We start from the raw sequence: 21,867 nt of genomic DNA, 5'->3' as shown, positions 1-21,867 counted from the left end.
GCTCTGAGGTCACATTGGATCATTCCAGTGCCTGGTAGAGAAGGTTGAGAAGAGCAGCCTGGTGCATAGTGTTTCAAGCAAAGCTCACAATTTGCAGTACTGTTCCCAGAACTGATCATGCATTCCTGGTACTGAGTCAAGTAGAAGTAGTGAACCAGATGCTTCGAAGGACCTGTAGGAAGCTAGGCTTTGACTTTCTGAACTTGTGCCACATGTGTTCAGAACCGTAGCCCCCCCCCCCCCCCCCCCCAAGTCAGTCAGATGTGCAGTTTTTTTTACTGATAGCTACAGGGGACCCATAAGTATAAGTGTAAGATCCAAAAGCCCCCCCCCCCCCCCCCAAAGCTAGAGTATTAAAATCCTTGCAGTTAACCACAAAAACGCTCACAACAAAATGCCATAGTTTGAAGTACTCCCAAAAGCAGTGAAGCTCATGTAATATGAGGTATAGATATTGCTAGCAGTGAGACAACCAGTCTATGCATAGACAGGGTCAATTCCATCACAGTGACTGTGCTGCAGTATGAATGATAACAGGAGCTGTGGTGTCCATTACACTTCTTAAGCAATTTCCAGAAATTCAGCGACAGTTGCCCAAACTTGTGACCAGTGCAGCATAATACAGTGTACCACATAATGACAACACTAGGCCCACAGGGGGTTCAGCAGTATAATCAGAAAACTTGCTGAAAACTCTGCCCTCTACAGGTTTAGTATCATCATTAGATGATCATGTGGAAATAAATGAACACTTACACAAAATTTATTGTTGAGGTAATGAGTAGTAACCTTCTTTACACATGCATAAATGCAAGGTAATATGCATAACAAAGAGAAAGGACCCATTAGTGACTAATGCAAGATTATGGGGAACAAACACTTGGAGCATGTCACATCACGTAATACTAAGAATCACTATGTAGTATGTAAATAAAATAGAAAGAAACATTCCACATGAGAAAAATATATTAAAAACAAAGATTCCAAGACTTACCAAGCGGGAAAGTGCCGGTAGATAGGCACAATAAAAAACACACACACACACACAAAATTTTTCAAGCTTTCGCAACCGGACGGTTGCTTCATCAGGAAAGAGGGAAGGAGAAGGAAAGATGAAAGGATGTGGGTTTTAAGGGAGAGGGTAAGGAGTCATTCCAATCCCTGGAGCGGAAAGACTTAGCTTAGGGCGAAAAAAGGATAGGTATACACACACACACACACACACACACACACACACACACACAATCCATCCATACATAAGTAGTATGTAAGGTGAATAAAAAACTTAAGTATATCGGAAGGTTTTTTGTGAAAGAGCACTGCATCTACAAAAGAAATGACTTACAAATCACTAGTATGGCCAATGTTAGAGTAGTGCTTATATAGCATTCATGACAGCAGACATCATCATACAAATTCACAGACACACTGCTGGGCATGTATCCAGTTAGTGTAGTCCATGTGAAACTGAAACAGATGCTTATAGATTGTAAATGGGAATTTTTGAAAGAAAAGCAACACTGCTCTTGAGAACTGTGGGTAAATTTCAGGAAAATCTGTGTAACAATTCTGTGACTAAGGTAATAGATAGTAGAACTTGTACAGATGCACACAGGCTGTCATTTTCTCATCACTCAATATTTTTTGATTGGTACAGGACTGAAATTTGCTAATATGGCACAAAGTATCCTCCACAATGGACTGTACAGTGGTTTGTAGAGTGTGAAACCAGACACAGATGTGAATGTGGGAGAGCACCATTAACACAGAAGTATGAAGTTACAACACTATGGAGACGAGAAGAATTAATTAATAAACTAGGCTGTAGGTATCAAAGGCTGGCTAGCTACATACCTGTACTGTGCTAAGCTGATCATAATAATTAGAAACAGGGTCTAAAAAGTCAATCTTGTTCTTCACACAGCTTTCCCTGAATATATCCAGTAGAGAAATTGATGAAGGGTTGTCCTCAACTAGTCTCATTTGAGGAGCAACAGCAACAACACGAGGCACTGTGAAATGCAGAAATCTTCGAGCTGTTTCCTGAAACATGGACAATTCTCATAAAACCAAAAACCTAAATGTTACCAGAGAAATTAAAAATATCAGCATGTGCCCCCCCCCCCCAAAAAAAAAAGAGAAAAAAAAAAAAAAAAAAACCTGTACAGCAAACCAGATGGGATTCTGTAAAGGTCCAAACCATAATGTTATTAACACTAGTTTTTAAAGACTGTCTTCATGATTTACAACTGAATTAAATGATTATTTGATGCAGTAATTCATGGAACAGTTATTTTAATACATAGTTTTAGTATGTTCAAACTTTTTTTCTTTTTTTTTTTTATTAAACAAAAGAACTTTGAGCAGCTATTAGAAACTAAACATTTTGTATCAGTCTACATGCAAGAAAGAAAATGAGAAATATAGCTTACAATGTACCCAAACAGTGACAGTACGGAAGGTCACTTAGTAAGTAGCAAAATATTGAAAGACTGTGGCAGATTAAAATTTTAGTCTAAGACTGCTTGCGAGAAATATGCTCCAACCCTGTTTCCTGAATTTTGGGAACACTGATTTGTGAAACGAACTACCTATGTGAATCTCACTGACCGACTCACAAACTTATATCTAAGACCTCTCTCCTTTCCTGCTAGCTAATTTAGGACGACACAGTAGGTATGATTCAGGCAATGACTGAACCACACTGTAAGAAGCATTTCCGCAATGAAGCTTGAGACAAGTTAACAGCATACTCAACAGGTTGATATTTCTATTTAAATTGTTTTTACATCTCATTTTCCAACATTTCTATACTTTTACTGAGTTTTCCTAATTTCATGCCTTTGTTCATCATCCTCCGAGAGCACACTGCTCGAGGATGGATTGTGAATTGCAAGGAAACAAATCAAGGACTAATGTAACTAACATACACATTTGGAATTTCTTTATTAATAATAATTTAAAAAAAAAAGCACAGTAATTTATTCCAAGATTTCAGGTTAAAAGTTCCCAAAGAACGAAGTTCACAGGGTCCTCAGTAAAATAACAGAATAAGATGGATAGAACTAATTTAATATATATGAAACTGAGAGCCATATTTTCCTCTAATTATAATTTTAATTCTTCAAAGTAGCTTTATGCTTAATGCCCCACCGTCATTAACGGTAGTGTTGCCCTCAGTTGGATGCTCAGTTTGAACACTGTAATGCTGTGTAACAAACAGTCCTGCTGCATGTGATACGATCTTTAACTACTACTATTTTTGAATTGAGTTAGCCAGGCAGCTACAGGACATCTTATAGTTTAATGCGGCTTCTGAATTACAACACAAATTTGCACTTTCCATATACACAAAAGGAAGTTTCGAGGACCAGCTGGGGATCTAGTCTTGGATCTCTGGATTTGGAGTCCAACACTTATTCATACCATTCAGTTACACACAAGGACTAGAAAGAAAGGTAATCAACAATACACTGATAAAAAAAATTAATAATATGTAAAAGTGTTCACATTCTACGTATACCAATTTCAGAGATTCTTAGTCAACCTTTGGCAAATACAGTAAAATGAGAACAGTCTAAAACTGGGGAATAACTTAGGAAATTGGAAGTCGTTTAATATAGTAGAGTTTTTAGTTGTTTGCTCGAGGGATAACCCAAATGAATGTGGTCCAGCCCAGTATAGGTGGCCATTTACAGGCTGACCATAACTTCTGCCAACGACAAATTCAACAATGCTTGCAAATCCACAGGTAGAACCGGCAGACACCAGTTGAGTGAGGAAGACAGAATAAGGAAGGCCCTCCAAAAGGAAACATAAACAAACTAACCAAAACATAGTTGGAAAGGACTGTAAGAAACCGCCTTCCTCTCTTTTACACATAGTTCATAGTAGTTGATTAACAGTTGTCGAGAAAAACAGAAATGATTTCTGGTGTTCCCCCAAGGTAGTGTTTAGGCCCTCTGCTGTTCCTTATCTATATAAACGATTTAGGCGACAGTCTGAGCAGACACTGTGACATTTTTGGTCATATATCAGTTTGTAGTTCCTCAGTGGCCCGATCACTGCAAAAACCCGACTGTAAATATGGATGAGTAAAGCACTATCTACATCCAATAATGTGAAACATCAGACACCCAATGCTGAATTAGTTATGGCCAGTACAAGTCTTAATTATGTAGTTAAGCCTCGTTTACCAGGTATGCACATACTGCACCTTTTCAATGACAACAGTCTCACTCAGACAAACTATACGCGTGACACTTTTATATTAAAGCTAATCAGCAATCATTGTTAAATGTTCTACTTCAGCGTCCGTCGTCTTATTCATGTGCCATTTCTGTATTACAATTCAGACTGATATGGGTTCCACGCTCGGAATCTAGGCACTGTCTGTCTTTCATATTCAAGTTAATCTGCCTATGACATTAACAGTTCTAATTCACAGTCGGGTTTTATATTAAGTTAAAAACATTACTGCACTAGTACATTATGACTGTTTTGACTGACCTCAGAACAGACTGACTTAAAAATGGCTTCAGGCCCAGTGCTTATGTAACTTTGCAAAAATGGCTACTAAAGTTTCACATTGTTAAATATGTAATTTTGATAATTTACAATTAGAATTTTACACCTCAAATTAACTGGATAGTGAAGAAAAATTGGTTTTGGCCTTAACTTTATTTTACAAAATAAGGCTTCTTGATGATGAAAATTGACAAAATAGCTAAATAAACAATATCATACATAAAAGTGTTAATTACCTGGAAACTAATTCAGTGCTGATGTTCCTACAATGTCTTAGACATTAGATACTTGAATACTTTAAAGATTTATACAGGTTATTTTCCTAACTGTATCAGTAATCACATGTCAACAACTTGACTAGAATATGAAATAATTACGTCAGTTAACTGAACTGAGCTTTAGCAAAACTAGTTAGTTGAAATTAATTAGGAAATTTTTCTGACTAATGTAATTTAGCAAAGTTTGGCCTGGTCTTACACTTTGAATTACGGAATGAAAGCTTTATCTTATGACACATCTCTCACTAACACCAATGACAATTGCAGATGATGCTGTCGTTTACCGTCTAGTAAAGTCATCAGATGACCAAGACAAAATTGCAAAACAATTCAGACCATATATCTGTATGGTGTGAAAAACGGCAACAGACTCAAAAGAATGAAAATGGTGAAGTCATCCACATGAGTACTAAAGTATTAAAAGGAATCTGCTAAATTTGTAGTTATGTGATATCACGTAAATCTGAAGGCTGGGAATTCAAGTAACTACTTACAGATTGCAATTATGAATGACTTAAATCAGAAAGACCGCACAGGTAATGTTTTTGGGAAAGCTAACCAAAGACTTCCATGCATTGGCAGAACACTTACAAGACGCAACAGGTCTGCTAAAGAGACAGCCTACACTATCCAGAATGATATTTTCATTTTACAGCGTATTATGTGCTGATATGCAACTTCCTGGCAGATTAAAACTGTGTGCTGGACCGAGACTCGAACTTGGGATCTTTGCCTTTCGCGGTAGAGCATTTTCCAAGAAAGGCAAAGGTCCCCAATTCATGTCTCGGTCCGGACCACAGTTTTAAACTGCCAAGAAGTTTCATATCAGCACACAGTTCACTGCAGAGTGAAAATCTCATTCTGGAAACATCCCCCAGGCTGTGGTTAAGCCATGTCCCCCCAATATCGTTTCTTCCAGGAGAGTTAATTCTGCAAGGTTCACAGAAGAGCTTCCGTGAAGTTTGAAGAGTAGGAGATGAGATAATGGCAGAAGTCAGGCTGTGAGGATGGGGTGTGAGTCGTGCTTGGGTGGCTCAGACGGTAGAGCACTTGCCCACGATAGGCAAAGGTCCCGAGTTCGAGTCTCAATCCGTTACGCAGTTTTAATCTGCCTGGAAGTTCAGCCCACACTATGCTTGTCCACCCACATCTGGGGTATTGCTGCACACTGTGGGATCTGCTTCAGGGATTATTGACAAAGGACACAGAAAAAATTCAAAGAAGGATAGAGGAGAGAGTGTCTCACAGACATAATATGTGGGTTAGGGGTGGCAATCATTAAAACAATGGTGTTTTTCGTTGTGGCAGGATCTTTTCATACAATCTGCATCACCAACTTTCTCATCCGAATGCGAAAAAAATTTGTTGGTACCCAATTACATAGGGATAAATGATCACTGTAATAAAATAAATCAGAGAAAGATTTAAGTGTTCATTTTCCGGCACCGTATTCAAGAGTGGAACGGCGGAGAATGTGACTGAAGGCGGTTTGATGAACCCTATGCTGTGCTCTTAATTATGAATTACAGAGTAGTTATGTACTTGAAAATAATCAAATATTGATAATATATCGTAAATGGTCAGATAAAAAAAATCTACTCATCAACTGGTGGCTGGGGAACACACACATAAAAGGATTTAATTTTCACAAGCTTTTGGAGCAAGTGGCCCCTTCTTCTGGGGGAAGACTTTAAGGGGAAGGAAGAGGAGTGAAGGAAAACGACTTGAGAGGTTTAGAGAAAGGGGTGCAGTTTAGAAAAGTCACCCATAACGTCGAGCCAGGGAAGACTTACAGGATGTGATGAGGAGGTCTGTCTTTCCTTCTCATGCCATCCGGTAAGTGTCTCCTGACCCAAGGTTCTGGGTGACTTTTCAACTGCACTCCTCTCCCTAAACCTTTCCGGTCTGTTGCCTTCACTCCTCTTCCTTCCTCTTCAAGTCTTCTGCCAGAAAGAGCCACTGGCTCCGAAAGCATACGGATGTTAAATCATTTTGTGTGTGTTCCCCTCCCACTGCTTGGTGAGTAGATTTTATATCTGTCCATTTATGTAAGAGTAGTTATGTATGCGAAGATTGTAAGGTGTGCTAAAGCAATATACTAAGGATTCATATAAGCAGATTATTATTACATCAACACATTTTACAATTTTATTTTCATTTTAAATTCTAAGAAAAGTGTAGTATGTTGAAAGTGGGAGTGACAGCAAATTATATTTGGAAGCAGAATGGTTCTGGAGAGGACCTGAGCACCCCCCCCCCCCCCCCCCCATTGTAGTCCCAAGAACCCAATCACAGATATGCTCCTGATTTAAGGAGTCATACGAAACCTAAATCTGGATGGGATATGCATCCTGATCCATCTCAACATTAATGCAGAATCCTGTCCTCAATTTTCCAGTGCAAAGTACAATTCATCTGTGTGTTATTACCCACAATTTCTTATCTATCAAAGGAGGGGGGATGAAGTAAAAACAAAATACATGGAAACAGTCTGGAAAAAAACATATAAACTTACCTTCTGTTTGGACAGATAATGATTCAGGAAACGCAACAATTGCAGCACTCTCTCTTCCCTCCTTGAATCACCAAGGCTCGAATCATTCACAACAAGGTACGGGTAGATCTTCCCGTTGTGCCCACGGATATACAGGCGACGGGCAGCAGTATTGTGCTTCTGCACGACATCCACGCGTGGCATGAATCGCGAGATCCGTACATAGTAATGAGTGTGCTGAAAGTTAAAAACTGGGGTCAGTGGACATCACTCACTTCGTGTGACAAAGTGTTTTAGTACAAACACTAGAGAAAAAAAAAGCTAAAGCTGTTACTGTTTTTTAAGTGTGCCTATGTGTCACCAAAAGCAGTGTCTACTTTCTGAGAAGCAAACTGAGCAATAAGTTTCCTAAGTGACAAAACCATTAAAACTCCAAAAATTTAAAAGAAAGGTAAAGGAGAAAGTTCCTGGTTTGTCTCCCACTATAATTTTAGTCCATGCTGGCTGTGCTCTTTTTATAGGCATGTTCTGCAGTTTTGGAAACAAAGTCAGAACTACACCCGAAATATCTGCCATGAAATAACAGCAACTACATTGATATTTAAAACAGTTCTCATTTGATCTTCTGTCTCAGTTGCACATGTTTAAATACACGACGTATTCCGATCACTTAGGGTCACCTTCAGATGTACGTAGCTTCATCAGCAACCCATTGCGACTGTGTGATTACTTCACACCAGAATAGTGCGTTTTGCAAAACACAGTACTCTGATATTAGTTTCTGACATAGACATGACAGGTTGCTGTTGTAACCACATAGATCTGAAGATGATCCATTGATCGAAACATTTCAGGTATTTCAAAATGTGCAACTGACTTTCCAAATTAAAAAAAAAAAAAATGCCAATTGAAAAATCAGCAAAAGATGACACACAGTCACACTGCAGCTTCTGGCATAGAACATGAAGACCATGTTTGAATCAGTCTATTTAAAGATGGTACAGTGTGTGAATGATTGATTGCGTAATCCTGAATCTCTAAAATGTTACTGCCAGAATTACCACGAGATGTCCATTTGAGGAACTAATATGTTTCTTGATCATATTAGAATACTAATTATTGGAATTTTATGAGTAAAGTCTGTACAGTAAGTGGCATCTTTCTAGCAGCATCTGCCACTGTGGTTTTTGACATCTTGGTTAAATTATAAAACTGACTAAACAAACCCGAGACAAAGCTTTTTATCAAATCTTTTTATATTTCTCCCATTAATACAACTTGGTAAGGAGCGCAGACAATCAAATAATATTCAACTATTGGTCGAATTAAGGTTTGTAAGCCATCTCTTTCACAAATTACACTTCCTTCAGAATCTCTTCCAATAAATCTGTGCATGGTATTTGCCTCCCTCATAGTTGTAATTCCTATGGTAATTCTGCCTTAAAACCACTTCAGGCAGGAACTCCTAGATACTTGGCAGTTGTGGCCAATTCTAGTTACTGCTCTCCGACTGTATAGTTGGAGAATTTGGAGTTCAAACTGGTATCTCAAACTGTTCCTGAGTGGTGTCTAGACAGTTGTTGGCAAAAGCATTACACACAAAAGGTCCAGTACACAGTTTCAATTTGGCTATGTAGAGCGCAAACTGCTACATGAGGAGAGGTTTACTCTAGAAACATTGAACAGTTTCCTCCCATATTTCATAATTATAAACACAATACAAGACCAAATGCAAATGAAAAGTTAGTGAACTGTCTATGGTCATCATTTTAGTTCAGTATGAAGAAAATGTCTGCCTGTAGCTCATTAACAAAAATTGTAGTCCACTGCAAAAATGTCTATTGACTATAAGAAAATTGCTTCAAAACTTACAGCGAATGGCAAGGATATTCTCTCAAATCAGAAAGAATAGTTGTTCCTCCCCACTCTCCTTTCTGCTCACATATTTGATACAATAAGCATTGGATAGGCATTATATAACTACTCTAAAAATTGGAAGTTCCCTATGGAATACAAATCATAGATAGAGAAGACTTATCACCACTGAACCTACAGCTGGGGGAACAAGCAGCGGAGAAACCTGTAAAAATAAAGCTATCACTGCTGTGCTTTCCAACTTTATTTCTCATTGGGAGCAGAGAACAAACCTATAAGATTAATCAAAATATCCATACAATATTACTTATTTGAAAGACAATATTATTGAATAGTAAATTGAGAACAGAAATGAAAATAATAATCGATACCTTTGGTAGCAGAAATTCCCCAGGCAATTCAACTTCAGCTGTATGGATGCTGAAATTACTGAGGAACCTGCATTTCTCTTCAATCAGGAATGACCTAAAAAAATATAAGTTTTATTGAGAGACTGCACTTAAGTACAAGAAACTGCAGAATGCATACATTTCAGTAAAAGAAGCAATGCACAATGCCTCTGTTGTGCAGTGTAATACTACGCTGAACTATATTATTATTTTAACTCAGTGAAGATCACAACATTGGTATGTACTTAATATAAATTTTAAATTTAACTGCATTACTTCCTTGATGCAATGTGATTTTTGGGTCTCACGAATCAGTTTCTTTCTAAATTTTTGTCTTGGTTAGTAGGAGACATTCTCGGAGTCTACAGAAATAATTTTTTACGCTCTTTATGATTTACTGCTTGAAATGACAAATATTTCAAACACTTTGCTACTAGAAACAAAACAGCAGGATTGTTTATTCTTTTCATTCAATGGCTGCTATGTCTCAGATTACAGTATGCACTAAAAGATCCATCTAAAATATATACGAGGGCTGTTTAATAAAGATTGATCAAATTTTCTTTTTTTTAATGGTCATCATTTTTCACATTACAATTTAACCTTATGATATTCTGTTAGCTTAATGTGCAACAAACACACTGTAGAAGTTTCTTGGTTGGGACTCCTGGTTCCCGCCTGTGAGAGGCAGGCAAGGTCAGACACGTTCAGTATTGCCTACCGCTGCAATGGAGGCAACACATGAGGAAAAATATGTGGCATTGAAATTCTGCTTTTGTCTCAACAAATCATAAGTTGAGGCCTATACAACGTTACAGGAGGCTTATGGGGAGTCTGTTCTTCCCTACAGCAGAGCTTGGAGGTGGTTTAAAATGTTTAAAGAGACGGAGACAATCAATTTCAAAGGAAGGTGGACCTGGTGCCCCAGTTACTGCTCTTACGGAAGAAAACGTCAACAATATTGCTGTCATTGTGAGAGAGGATTGACAAATTACCTTAAGATCACTTTCTGAAATACTGAACATTTCATTGGGTGCCATCCACACATTGGTGACAGAAAAATTACACGACACGCATTTGTGCACGATGGGTTCCAAGAATCTTGATTCCCAAACAAAAGGACAGTCACGTGCAGGTCTGCATGCAGTTAAAGTTGATATTAAGGGAAGATTCAGAGTCTCTTTCAAATGTAAACACTGCTGATGAAACTTTGCTACAACATTATGATCCTGAGAGCAAACAGCAAAGCTCAGTGTGGAAATCTCCATCACCAAACCCCAAAAAAGCAAAAATGGTTGCTTCTGCTGGGAAAGTTATGGTCATCTCATTCTTTGATATTCATGGAACGGTTTATCAGCATGTTGTACCTGAACACACATCAGTAACTGGACAATACTACAGGGATGTCCTAAAAACATTGCAAGTCCATATCAGGCACAAAAGACCACATTTCCGTGAAGCAGGCTGGATGCTACATCATGGTAACGCGTGACCGCATATTGCCAATGTTGTTGCTAAATATCTTGTAAAAATCAACGTGAGGTGCATCCCTCATCCTCCTTATAGTCCGCATTTAGCCCCATGTGGCTTTTTTTCTATTCCCTCACATGAAGAAACGCCTTCACGGGAGGCATTATCAATCATCAGAAGCAGTGATGAAGGCTGCGGAGGCGATTTTGAAGGACCTCTCAAAAAATTGTTTCCAGCATGTATTTGAAGACTGGCAGAAATACAGGGACTAGTGCATCAAATTCACGGGAGACTACTTTGAGAAGAACCATCAAAATTCTGAGGATGAGTAAAGGTATGTCATTAAAAAAAAAATCATTCTTTATTCAACAGCCTTTGTACAATTCAAAATTGTCCAGTATTACACCAAGAGAACTTCTCTTAAATTGAAAGAAACTCTTAAAGACAAAATTTAACAGCAAGCAGAAGTGAGAATTCGGAGTCCTGCTAAGAATTTCAAGCATAGTAAATTTGCAGTCTGTAACCTTATACAAGGCAAAACACATGAGAAATCAAGTGAGATAAGCCATAAGATTTGTAAATTAAAGTCTGTATGCAAAGGACCTTCCAGAATTTTAAACATCCCACACACAAACAGATTTTATTTAGACTTTCCTAAGTGAGGAAAAGGGTTAGATGTTAGAAACATATGTCACATAAAAATGTATAAAACAAGAATGGACATTATTAGTAATCAGTAACAAAGACAAAAATATGTCTGAGTGTAGAGTGTAATGTCCATGTTGAGCAAAATCATTAGTAATATTTCATGAACCGATAAGAATGTTTATTATGTACGTAAAAATTGTGTTTAAAAACAAAGATTCCAAGACTTACCAAGCGGGAAAGCACCGGTAGACAGGCACAATAAAATAACACACATACAACACACACAAAATCTCTAGCTTTCACAGCCAACGGTTGCATCTTCAGGAAAGAGGGAAGGAGAGGGAAAGACGAAAGGATGTGGGTTTTAAGGGAGAGGGTAAGGAGTCATTCCAATCCCGGGAGCGGAAAGACTTACCTTAGGGAGGAGGAGGAGGAGAATATTGTTTCACGTCCCGTCGACAACGAGGTCATTAGAGACGGAGCGCAAGCTCGGGTGAGGGAAGGATGGGGAAGGAAATCGGACGTGCCCTTTCAAAGGGACCATCCCGGCATTTGCCTGAAGCGATTTAGGGAAATCACGGAAAACCTAAATCAGGATGGCCGGAGACGGGATTGAACCGTCGTCCTCCCGAATGCGAGTCCAGTGTGCTAACCACTGCGCCACCTTGCTCGGTCTTTACCTTAGGGGGAAAAAAAGGATAGGTATATACTCGCGCGCACGCGCACACACATATATACAGACGCAAGCAGACATATTTTGTGTGTGTGTGTGTGTGTGTGTGTGTGTGTGTGTGTGTGTGTGTGTGTGTGTGTGTGTGTGTGTTTTTGTGTGTTATTTTATTGTGCCTGTCTACCGGTGATTTCCCGCTTGGTAAGTCTTGGAATCTTTGTTTTTAATATATTTTTTCCATGTGGAAGTTTCTTTCTATTTTATTTACATAATTAAAATTGTGTTTAATGTACACAAACATAATTATGTAAGTTTCAGAAGCTGTTACTTATCTAAAATGTATTACAAAATATGAGAGACAGAGTTGCAGACAGTAAGAGACAAATATGTGAAGTATGAAAAGAAAACAGACATACTGAAATATGATATTATTCATGGACGTTTTTTATACAACAATGAAAAAAAAAGCTATACTGCATTAAAATTTTGTTTTACTAACATTTTTGCATAAAGTAGTAAATAATATTTAAGTGTAAGTGATCATTTTTATGTTAAGGGTCTTTAAACTAACTACAAAAAAGACTCAAATACATTCAATGGAATGTTATACTTATCAAAAATGAGGTTTTCTTTCTAAATAGAATGAAAAATTCTCAGTTCTTTCTAAATAATATTATAGTTGATAAGTATAATATGTTATAATTAGGTGAATTACTAATGTATAGAGATTTTGCGAAAATTATGATGCACAAACTTAAAAAGAATTTGTAAGTGGTACGTTCAGTAATGATGACAATGTAAATGCGAAATGTAGTCTACACACGAAACACAGCTATGTTGCATGTGAAGGTACGCGGACACGTTCTTGAAGCCATTGTTACACGGCATTTCAAGAAAATGTGGGGCATGTATGATGGAACAGCTCACATTTCTGAAGTATGTTGTCAATATCTGAAATAATTTTATTAATAATTATTTCAATGTAAAGAAGGGGGAGAGATCTTGCAGAACAATTGTAAAAGTATGTTAAGTATGTTGTGACTATGTAAACATTTTATTTCATTGTTATATGTTTAAGTATTTAAATGTAATGTCTGGGTTTTTCCCAAGGAAGCACCAATTAATTGTATTGAGAAGAGTAGTATTCTGATAAAGAAACTGGGAAGCCATTATGTTTGTGAGCTCGCAAGTTTTCCCCTGGAATGTTTCTGTTTCTGGAACACCTTTACCTAAAGGAGAAATGTGCAGTAGCCAGACCCATGGGTCAGCATCACTACACAAGCTGGCAGATCGCTTTGTTATGTTTTGTTTCTGAAACACCTTTTCTCTGGAACAAGAAGAATAAAAGAAAGACTGAAATGAAAGACGTAGCCAGCTACCAGTGGTTGAGATTGGTCATGTAAAGGTGCACTCTTCAGCACTTGAATAGTTGGTTTTTATACCAACCACTTTATTCCGCTGTGACAGTTCTAGAGTCAATCCAAGAAACTCTGGGGGCAGCATTGGGTAAATACCCAAACACACAATACTAGCTGGCAGTGGCTTTAACCTACTAAGTTTAGACTCAGATATCTACAGGTTCATTGCAAGGGGTACAGATAGGCAGCCTAGTGAATTACTTTTGAATGTGTTGTCCAAAAACTGTCTTTAGCAGCTAGTTCAGCAGCTCACATGCAATGGGAATATTTTACACCTTGCAGCTACAAACAGGCTGGACCTCACCAACAGCATCAGTATAGACACAAGGATTAATGATCATGATGTCATTGTAGTGACTACAGTTACAGAAATTAAATCAATCAATCAAGAAGGCTAACAGGGTGTTTCTACTAGGAAGAGCAGATAAGCATTGTTCGCATCTGACTTAGGTGACGAACTGACTTCATTTAGTTCCAGTATGATGGATACAGAGGAATTACGGAAAAAGTTTAAACAATTGTAAATTGTGCTCTAAAGAAGTATGTTGACTAAAAAGTGGATTAAGAATGGAAAATGTCCACCATGGTTTAACAATGAAATTCGGATAATGCTGAGGAAGCAAACGCTGTTGACCTCTTGAGTTCAACAGAGCGCACACAAATGACAACAGGCAAAGGTTAGTAGAGATTTGTGCATCTATGAAATGATCTGTCTGTGAAGCATACAACTACCACCGTCATATCTTAGAAAAAGATCTGGCCAAGAATCCGAAAAAGTTCTGGTCCTATGTAAAATCACTAAGCAGGTCTAAAGTTTCCATCCATTCACTCACTGACTAGTCTGGTGTGGCAGTAGAAGATAGCAAAACAAGAGCCGAAGTTTTAATTTTCACATTTAAGACATTGTTCACGCAGATGAATCATACAAACATATCAGCATTTGGCCATCGCACAGTGTCCCATATGGACGACATAGTAATAAGCATCCCTGCTGTAGTGAAACAATTGAAAGAGCTGAAAACAAATAAGTCGTCAGGTCCAGATGGAATCCCAATTTGGTTTCACAAAGAGTGCTCTACAGCATTGGCGCCTTACTTAGCTTGAATTTACCGTAAATCTGTTGCCCACTGCAAAGTTCCAAGGGACCGGTAAAAAAACAGAGGTGAGCGCTGTATAAAAGAAGGGTACAAGATTGGACACACAAAATTACAGACCAATATCCTTAACATCTGTTTGCTGCTGACTTATTGAACATATTCTCAGTTTGAATATAATAAACTTCCTTGGGAAGGAAACACATCTGTCCACAAATCAGCAAGTATTCAGAAACCATCACTCGTGCAGAGCTCAGCTTGCCCTGTTCTCACATAACATCCCATGAACCATGAAAGAAGGGCAACAGGCAGATTCCACATTCATAGATTTCCGAAATAAATTTTATGTGGTTTCCTATTTCAGACTGTAATAAAGGAACGAGCATATGGAATAAGTTCCCAGATATGAGAGTGGCTCAAAGACTTCTAAGTAATAGGACACACCATACACTACTCAACAGTGAGTTTTTATCACAGACTTTGGTATTGTCAGGAGTGCTCCAGGGAAATGTGGTAGGACCACTAGTATTTTCCATACACATAAATGATATGGCAGACAGTGTGGGCATCAGTCTGCACTTGTTTGCTGCTGATGATGATGTGGTGTACAGTAAACTGCTGTCATCAAGTGACTGTACAATATGAGTTGAATTAGACAAAATGCAGAAAAATATAATTAATGCAGATGAGAAGGAAAAACACATTTTTGAATACATCGTTAGTTGTGCCCTGCTTCACACAGTCACATTGTTTAAATATCCAGGCATAATGTTGCAAACTGATATGAAATGGAACAAGCACGTGATGATTGTCATAAATAAGGCGAATTGTTGATTATGTTTTATTGGGAAAATTTTCAAAAAGTGTGACTCAACTATGGAGGATGCTACATGTACAGGGTGTATACGCGTATGAGGGAAAAAACTTCCTGCATTTTTCCAGAATTTCCTGGTTAAAAATACACGTTCTCCTGGATGAAAATATACTTTTTCCGTGTTAAGTGACAGTATACTTTTCTTCGGAACTGTAAAAACTTATTAATCCTTTGAGTGGTTAAGGTTTCATACACCAGAATATAATTTCCCAGCACGTTAGAAAACGAAACTCACGTTTTCGAAAAATGTCTGATGTGCAGCAATATGTACACTACATATTTTCATATTACAAAAGTGTAAATTCGAATTCCACCAAACACTGTATGTTACTTCCTGAAGCACTGAAACAGAGATGGTGATGCACTTTTGTAATCCAGTCATAGCCATGTTACGTGATCTCACCAGCCCGTGACAGATGATATTCAAAACAGGACACTTAATGTAGTCAGCCAATAACATCACTGTCAAGTAGCGTGAACACGAATAGAAAAAGTTAGTGCTTTAAATTAATATACATAGTGTTGCTACAAGATTAATAAGCTGCAAGAGAAACTAATCTTTCACATGCAATGTTGATCTTTTTTTGCACGACTTGCACTTTAAGACACATCACACAAATGTGCCAATAAAATTTTTAACAACCACATAAATGTTTTACCTTTTTTACCTTCTGGGCTCCAAATTATTCTAAATTGTAGTCCTGAAAGAATTGATTTTTAAATGAGAGTCAAGCACTCTGTGATTTAAGAAATTCATCATACATTCTCACACATAGTTCATCTTGTGTAAAAGGAAAAAATACTTGGAAATTAAGGTTTTCGAACAACCATTCGCAATATTTTCCTGCATCCTACTTAGTAGGATCGTTTCAGCAGTTGCCAGAGGGCGCGAGGTAGCAGACGTCACCATGCTTGCACAGCTACGGTGACACAGGGAGCCCGTATGTTTTACACAAAGCATTAAAAGATCTTACATTATGTCATAAAAGAAGTAAGACCTTAGAGGATACTCCAAGAGCATCAGATTTTCGTGAATCATACTAAAAATTGGCTTGAAGTGCACATTCATATGTTCAGATTCAGATGTAAATTTTCTTGGCGTATCATTACTGTTTTATCTCATGTTTGGTTCTTTATTGCTAGAAGATAAAAACGTGCACTCAAAATGCAGCAAACAGTTGAAACTAGACAATAGTGCAGAATTAAACACTTTGTTTCAAATAAGATTAGATTAGATTAGTTTTTCGTTCCATAGATCTGTGTTGAGGAGATCCTCGTGGATGTGGAACATGTCACCATTTTTTATTTTTATTTGTAAGCTGAAATAACAATACTAATAGTATAAATATATACAACACATCATTTGTTTCTATTAAAAAATTCGTCAATGGAGTAGAAGGAGGTGGTCACTAGTAAGTCTTTCAGGCTCCTTTTAAACTGATCTCTATTTGTAACTAAATTTTTTATGTTTGCTGGCAAATTATTGAAGATGAGTGTTCCTGAGTAGTGGACCCCTTTTTGAACTAAAGTAAGTGCTTTTAAATCCTTGTGCAGATCATTTCTGTTCCTGGTATTGTACCTATGAACTGAGCTGTTTGTTGGAAAAAGAGATATATTATTTACGACAAATTTCATTAAGGAGTAAATATACTGAGAGGCAGTAGTTAGTATACCCAGTTCTTTGAAGAGGTTTCTACAAGACGTCCGTGAGTTTACTCCACAAATAATACGTATTACTCGCTTCTGGACTCTGAAAACTTTTGTTTGACTTGAAGAGTTACCCCAAAATATTATACCATATGACATTATGGAATGAAAGTAGGCAAAGTATGCAAGCTTTTTCGCTTTTATGTCGCCTATGTCTGCTAACACTCGAATTGCAAATACAGATTTGTTAAGGCGTTTCTGCAGTTCTGTGGTGTGCTCCTCCCAACTGAATTTATTATCAAGTTGTAATCCCAGGAATTTAAGACTGGCAACCTCTTCTATCTGCTCTTCTTCGTACTTTATGCATATGCTGGGTGGAAACCTCTTATAGGTTCTGAATTGCATATAATGAGTCTTTTCAAAGTTTAATGTCAGTGAGTTGGCTTTAAACCATTTATTAATATCCATGAAAATATCATTAGCAGATCTTTCTAGAACTACACTCGACATACTATTTATTGCAATACTTGTGTCATCTGCAAACAAAACGAACTCTGCTTCTGGCAGTGTAACTGATGAGAGATCATTAATGTACACAAGAAAAAGCACTGGCCCTAAGATGGATCCTTGTGGTACACCACATGTAATTTCTTCCCATTCTGGCGATGACTGATGACTTAATTCACTAGTCCCTTGTACTGACACCCTTTGTTTCCTCTTAGCAAGGTATGACTTGAACCATTTTGCAGCACTGCCTGTGACACCATAGAATTCTAATTTATTTAAAAGGATGTTGTGGTTTACACAATCGAATGCCTTTGACAAATCACAGGAAATACCTGCTGCTTATAACTTGTTATTTAATGAATTAAGCACATTTTCACTGTAGGTGTAAATAGCCTTTTCAATATCAGAACCCTTCAGAAATCCAAACTGTGTTCTTGATAATATGTTATTTGTGGTCAGATGGTTGAGAAGCTGCCTGTAGATTAGTTTTTCTAAAATTTTTGAGAATGCTGGCAAAAGTGAAATCGGTCTGTAGTTTGATGGCACCTCTTTATCCCCTTTCTTGAATAGAGTCTTAACATCTAAAAGTGAAATCGGTCTGTAGTTTGATGGCACCTCTTTATCCCCTTTCTTAAATAGAGTCTTAACATCTGCATATTTCAGCCAGTCAGGAAATCTCCCAGTTATAATTGACTGGTTACACAAGTAACTTAGAATTGTACTAAACTCACAAGAACATGCCTTAATTAACTTTGTTGATATTTCGTCGTAACCACTAGAATGCTTTGTTTTTAAAGATTTTATTATGGAAGTTATTTCTTTTGGTGATGTGAGTGACATATTCATGTACCTGAAGCTATTTGTAAAGGTTAGTTTGAGATATTCAAGGGGATCATTTACTGATCCTGACAATCCCATTCTATCAGTAACAGATATAAAGTACTTGTTAAATAGATTTGCCACACTATGCCCATCGGTTACTAATGTGTCATCTAACCTTAGTGCTATTTGTTCCTGTTCCTTTCTGGTTCTACCAGTCTCCTCTTTCACTATATCCCATATTGTTTTTATTTTTTTCCCTGACATTGCTATCTTCTTCTCGTAGTGTATTTGTTTAGATGTCTGAATTACTTTTTTTAATATTTTACAGTATTCCTCGTATTTAGCTAAATCATCAGCATTGGAGCTATTCTTGGTCGACAGATACATTTTCCTTTTTGTCTTAAAGGAAATCTTTATTCCTTGTGTGATCCATGGTTTTATTATAGACTTCTGTTTAATTTGAGTAACTTTTAGAGGAAAACAGTTTTCAAACATGGTACTGACATTGTTCATGAATGTGTTATATTTTTCATTCATGTCATGAGCACTATAAACATCTTTCCAGTTCATATCTTTGAGCAGTTTTCTAAAACACTCAATTTTTGGTTTATTGAATACTCTCCTGTACTCAGATTTAGCAGTCTTGATAATCTGCTTAGAATTTACATCTAAAACAAGAAGCTGCATGTCATGATCTGATAGTCCATTTATTACAGGTTTTATGATATGATTTTGTTCCTTTGATTTGTCTATAAAAATGTTATCAATGGCTGTCTTTGGGGATTTAGTGATCCTAGTTGGAAAGTTTACAGTGTGAGTTAAATTGAAAGACAACATTACTAACTGCAGTAAATGTTTACTGGAATATTGAATTAGAAAATCTGTATTAAAGTCACCAGCAATCAAAATTTCTTTGTTTCTTACTGTTAAATAACCCAAAAGAGCTTCTAGATGATTTATGAATAGATTATAATTTCCTGCAGGTGCTCGGTAAATAGTTACTATTATATAGGATCTGTTACGGAACTCTACTTCTGTTGCACATGCTTCTAGATGCTGCTCTGAACAGAATTTATTAATGTCAATGTTCTTGAATTTATGGCAGTTTTTAATAAATGTGGCAACTCCTCCTCCCTCCATATCTACTCTGCAGAAGTAGGAAGCTAGCTTCAATCCTGAAATGTCTAACATATCTATACCAGTGGTCACTTGATGTTCAGAGAGGACTTAATGTTCAGAGACTGGCTTAGCTGAAAAGATTAATACAAGCCAAATTCCTTTAGTAAACTGACAAAAATAGCTTCATTGTTCTGCAAGGCGATTAATGCTTGTCTGTCAGAAAGGTGGACATAATAAACAAAGAGGAAACAGCAAAATCATTAAACGTTAACACAGGTCACATGGAGATTAACCCCCCCCCCATTACAACTCAGACTGCTCTTTGCACCATCCTGGATCGACAATATTTCCTGAACCAGGGCAATATTAGATAGTGTTCATGTCAAATTACTGAGCTGACAGATGAAGAAATTATCTACACTGTCTAAAAGGTGGTGCCCCAATATGCAATCGGATCTGGATAGGATTTCAAAGTGGTGCAAAGACTGGCAACTTGTATTAAATGAACATAAATGTAAAATTATGTTCTATATAAAACAAACAAAGTAGTACTCTGTGACCGCAGTATCAATGCATTATTATAATCAGAATCGGTCAATACATATAGGTACAGAAATGCGTGCAGTAAAAGAGGAGGAATCCAGTAACTAACTTGGGTAAGGTTTTCACTTTAGCCTCGAGAATAGTGATCCACTTGCGCAGCTTCTGGATGAGGTTCTGCAGCTTCATGGAGTCTGGCTGGCTGAAGTCAAAGTCAGTTGTGAACTGCACCTTCATCATCTGGAAGACCGGATCCTGGGCCGTTGCCCGTGCGCGGCTGGCCAAGCTCTCCGAGGCTGTGCTCACAAACGATGACGATGAAGCAGAGTTCGACTGCCGCTCTGCCTTCAAGTCTGAAAATTGTACAGTGCAAAATAGAAGTGAATGGGGATAAAGAATATGACTAATATGTACACTGTCGATTTGTAATGCGACACGATATTGGAGCTTTTACAGAGCTGAACTTCGTAACTATGCAGTTAAAGGTGGGAAGACTTGAAATTAATGTCTTAAAGTGACTTAATGGGCATTTTATAAATTTTATTTGTGTGTTGCTTTATTAAGCATAATATTTATTTAGGAAATGTCTTATTTCTGTTTTGTGATGAATACACAAGCAATGCAACTTTCGGAACAGCCAGTGAACACAGAAGGTCCACTTGTTCATTGTTGCTGTCACCTGCTTCAAAATATAATTCTTGTGTGTGTGTACATATACAGGGTCTCTCACCTAACTCTGCCACCTCAAATATCTCTGGAACAACAATAGATATTCAAGAACGATTTTCACCAGCATGGACATGTGGTAGGGGCTTAGGAAACCAAATACTATGTGAAACTTTAAAACGTAAACAAATACTATTTTTAAAAGGACACCCCCTATTATTTCCTATGCAATCAATAGCATGAAAAATTACAAAACTATTGGTGTTGGTTGCATTGCAATACATTAGTTACACTCCGAGACACTGCGAAGCGAAGTTGACGCTTGAAATAAATGAGACTCAAGCATGCACCTAACGCTGCCGGTAACCATGATGTGGTTGATGTACTACGTCAGTGGAGTGTTAATGTACGGTGTGGTACTGTATGACAACACATCATTGGCCCATATTTCACTGATGGCACTCGTAAAGGGGGATAGTTTAACCCCTTCTTGAGCTGTACCTTACGTGAACCGGTCCATCTATTATAATGTGTCAATGTGGTATCAGAATTATGAATGTCCTGCGCATAATGTTTATTGTTGCGAAATGACAACTAGAGGTACAATTAGTGCTAACACTTGGTTTCACGTTTCTAAACCTCAAACGTTTTGAAATATGTGCCTTGTAAAGGATAGCAATGGTGTCACAGTTTCTGACGTAATGCATCACATGTAGTACTGTGCTCAGGTCAGGGGTTGATTGCACTGGCGCCTGTATCCTGCCTTAAACATACCAATATCACCACAGCACACTCTACCTTCAGTGTACAAGTATCTCCGAATCTGGTC

At 37.6% G+C, this 21,867-nt stretch overlaps 1 protein-coding gene across 4 annotated transcripts in view; it reads right to left on the bottom strand.

Annotated features, from left to right (window-relative positions):
• Positions 1–21,867, bottom strand: part of LOC126284735 (transformation/transcription domain-associated protein) — a 392,578-nt gene that overhangs the window by 22,956 nt on the left and 347,755 nt on the right. For all 4 annotated transcript variants that reach the window (XM_049983877.1, XM_049983882.1, XM_049983889.1 and 1 more), the window contains 4 exons: positions 20,485–20,725; positions 9,546–9,639; positions 7,321–7,536; positions 1,855–2,043 (listed from right to left, as the gene is read on the bottom strand). In XM_049983877.1, coding sequence (XP_049839834.1) covers positions 1,855–2,043; positions 7,321–7,536; positions 9,546–9,639; positions 20,485–20,725 — 740 coding nt within the window. The remainder of the gene's footprint in view (positions 1–1,854; positions 2,044–7,320; positions 7,537–9,545; positions 9,640–20,484; positions 20,726–21,867) is intronic.

The sequence above is a fragment of the Schistocerca gregaria genome, chromosome 1, assembly GCF_023897955.1.
Source record: "Schistocerca gregaria isolate iqSchGreg1 chromosome 1, iqSchGreg1.2, whole genome shotgun sequence".
NCBI lineage: Eukaryota > Metazoa > Arthropoda > Insecta > Orthoptera > Acrididae > Schistocerca > Schistocerca gregaria.
This window is presented reverse-complemented; position numbering and strand designations above follow the sequence as displayed.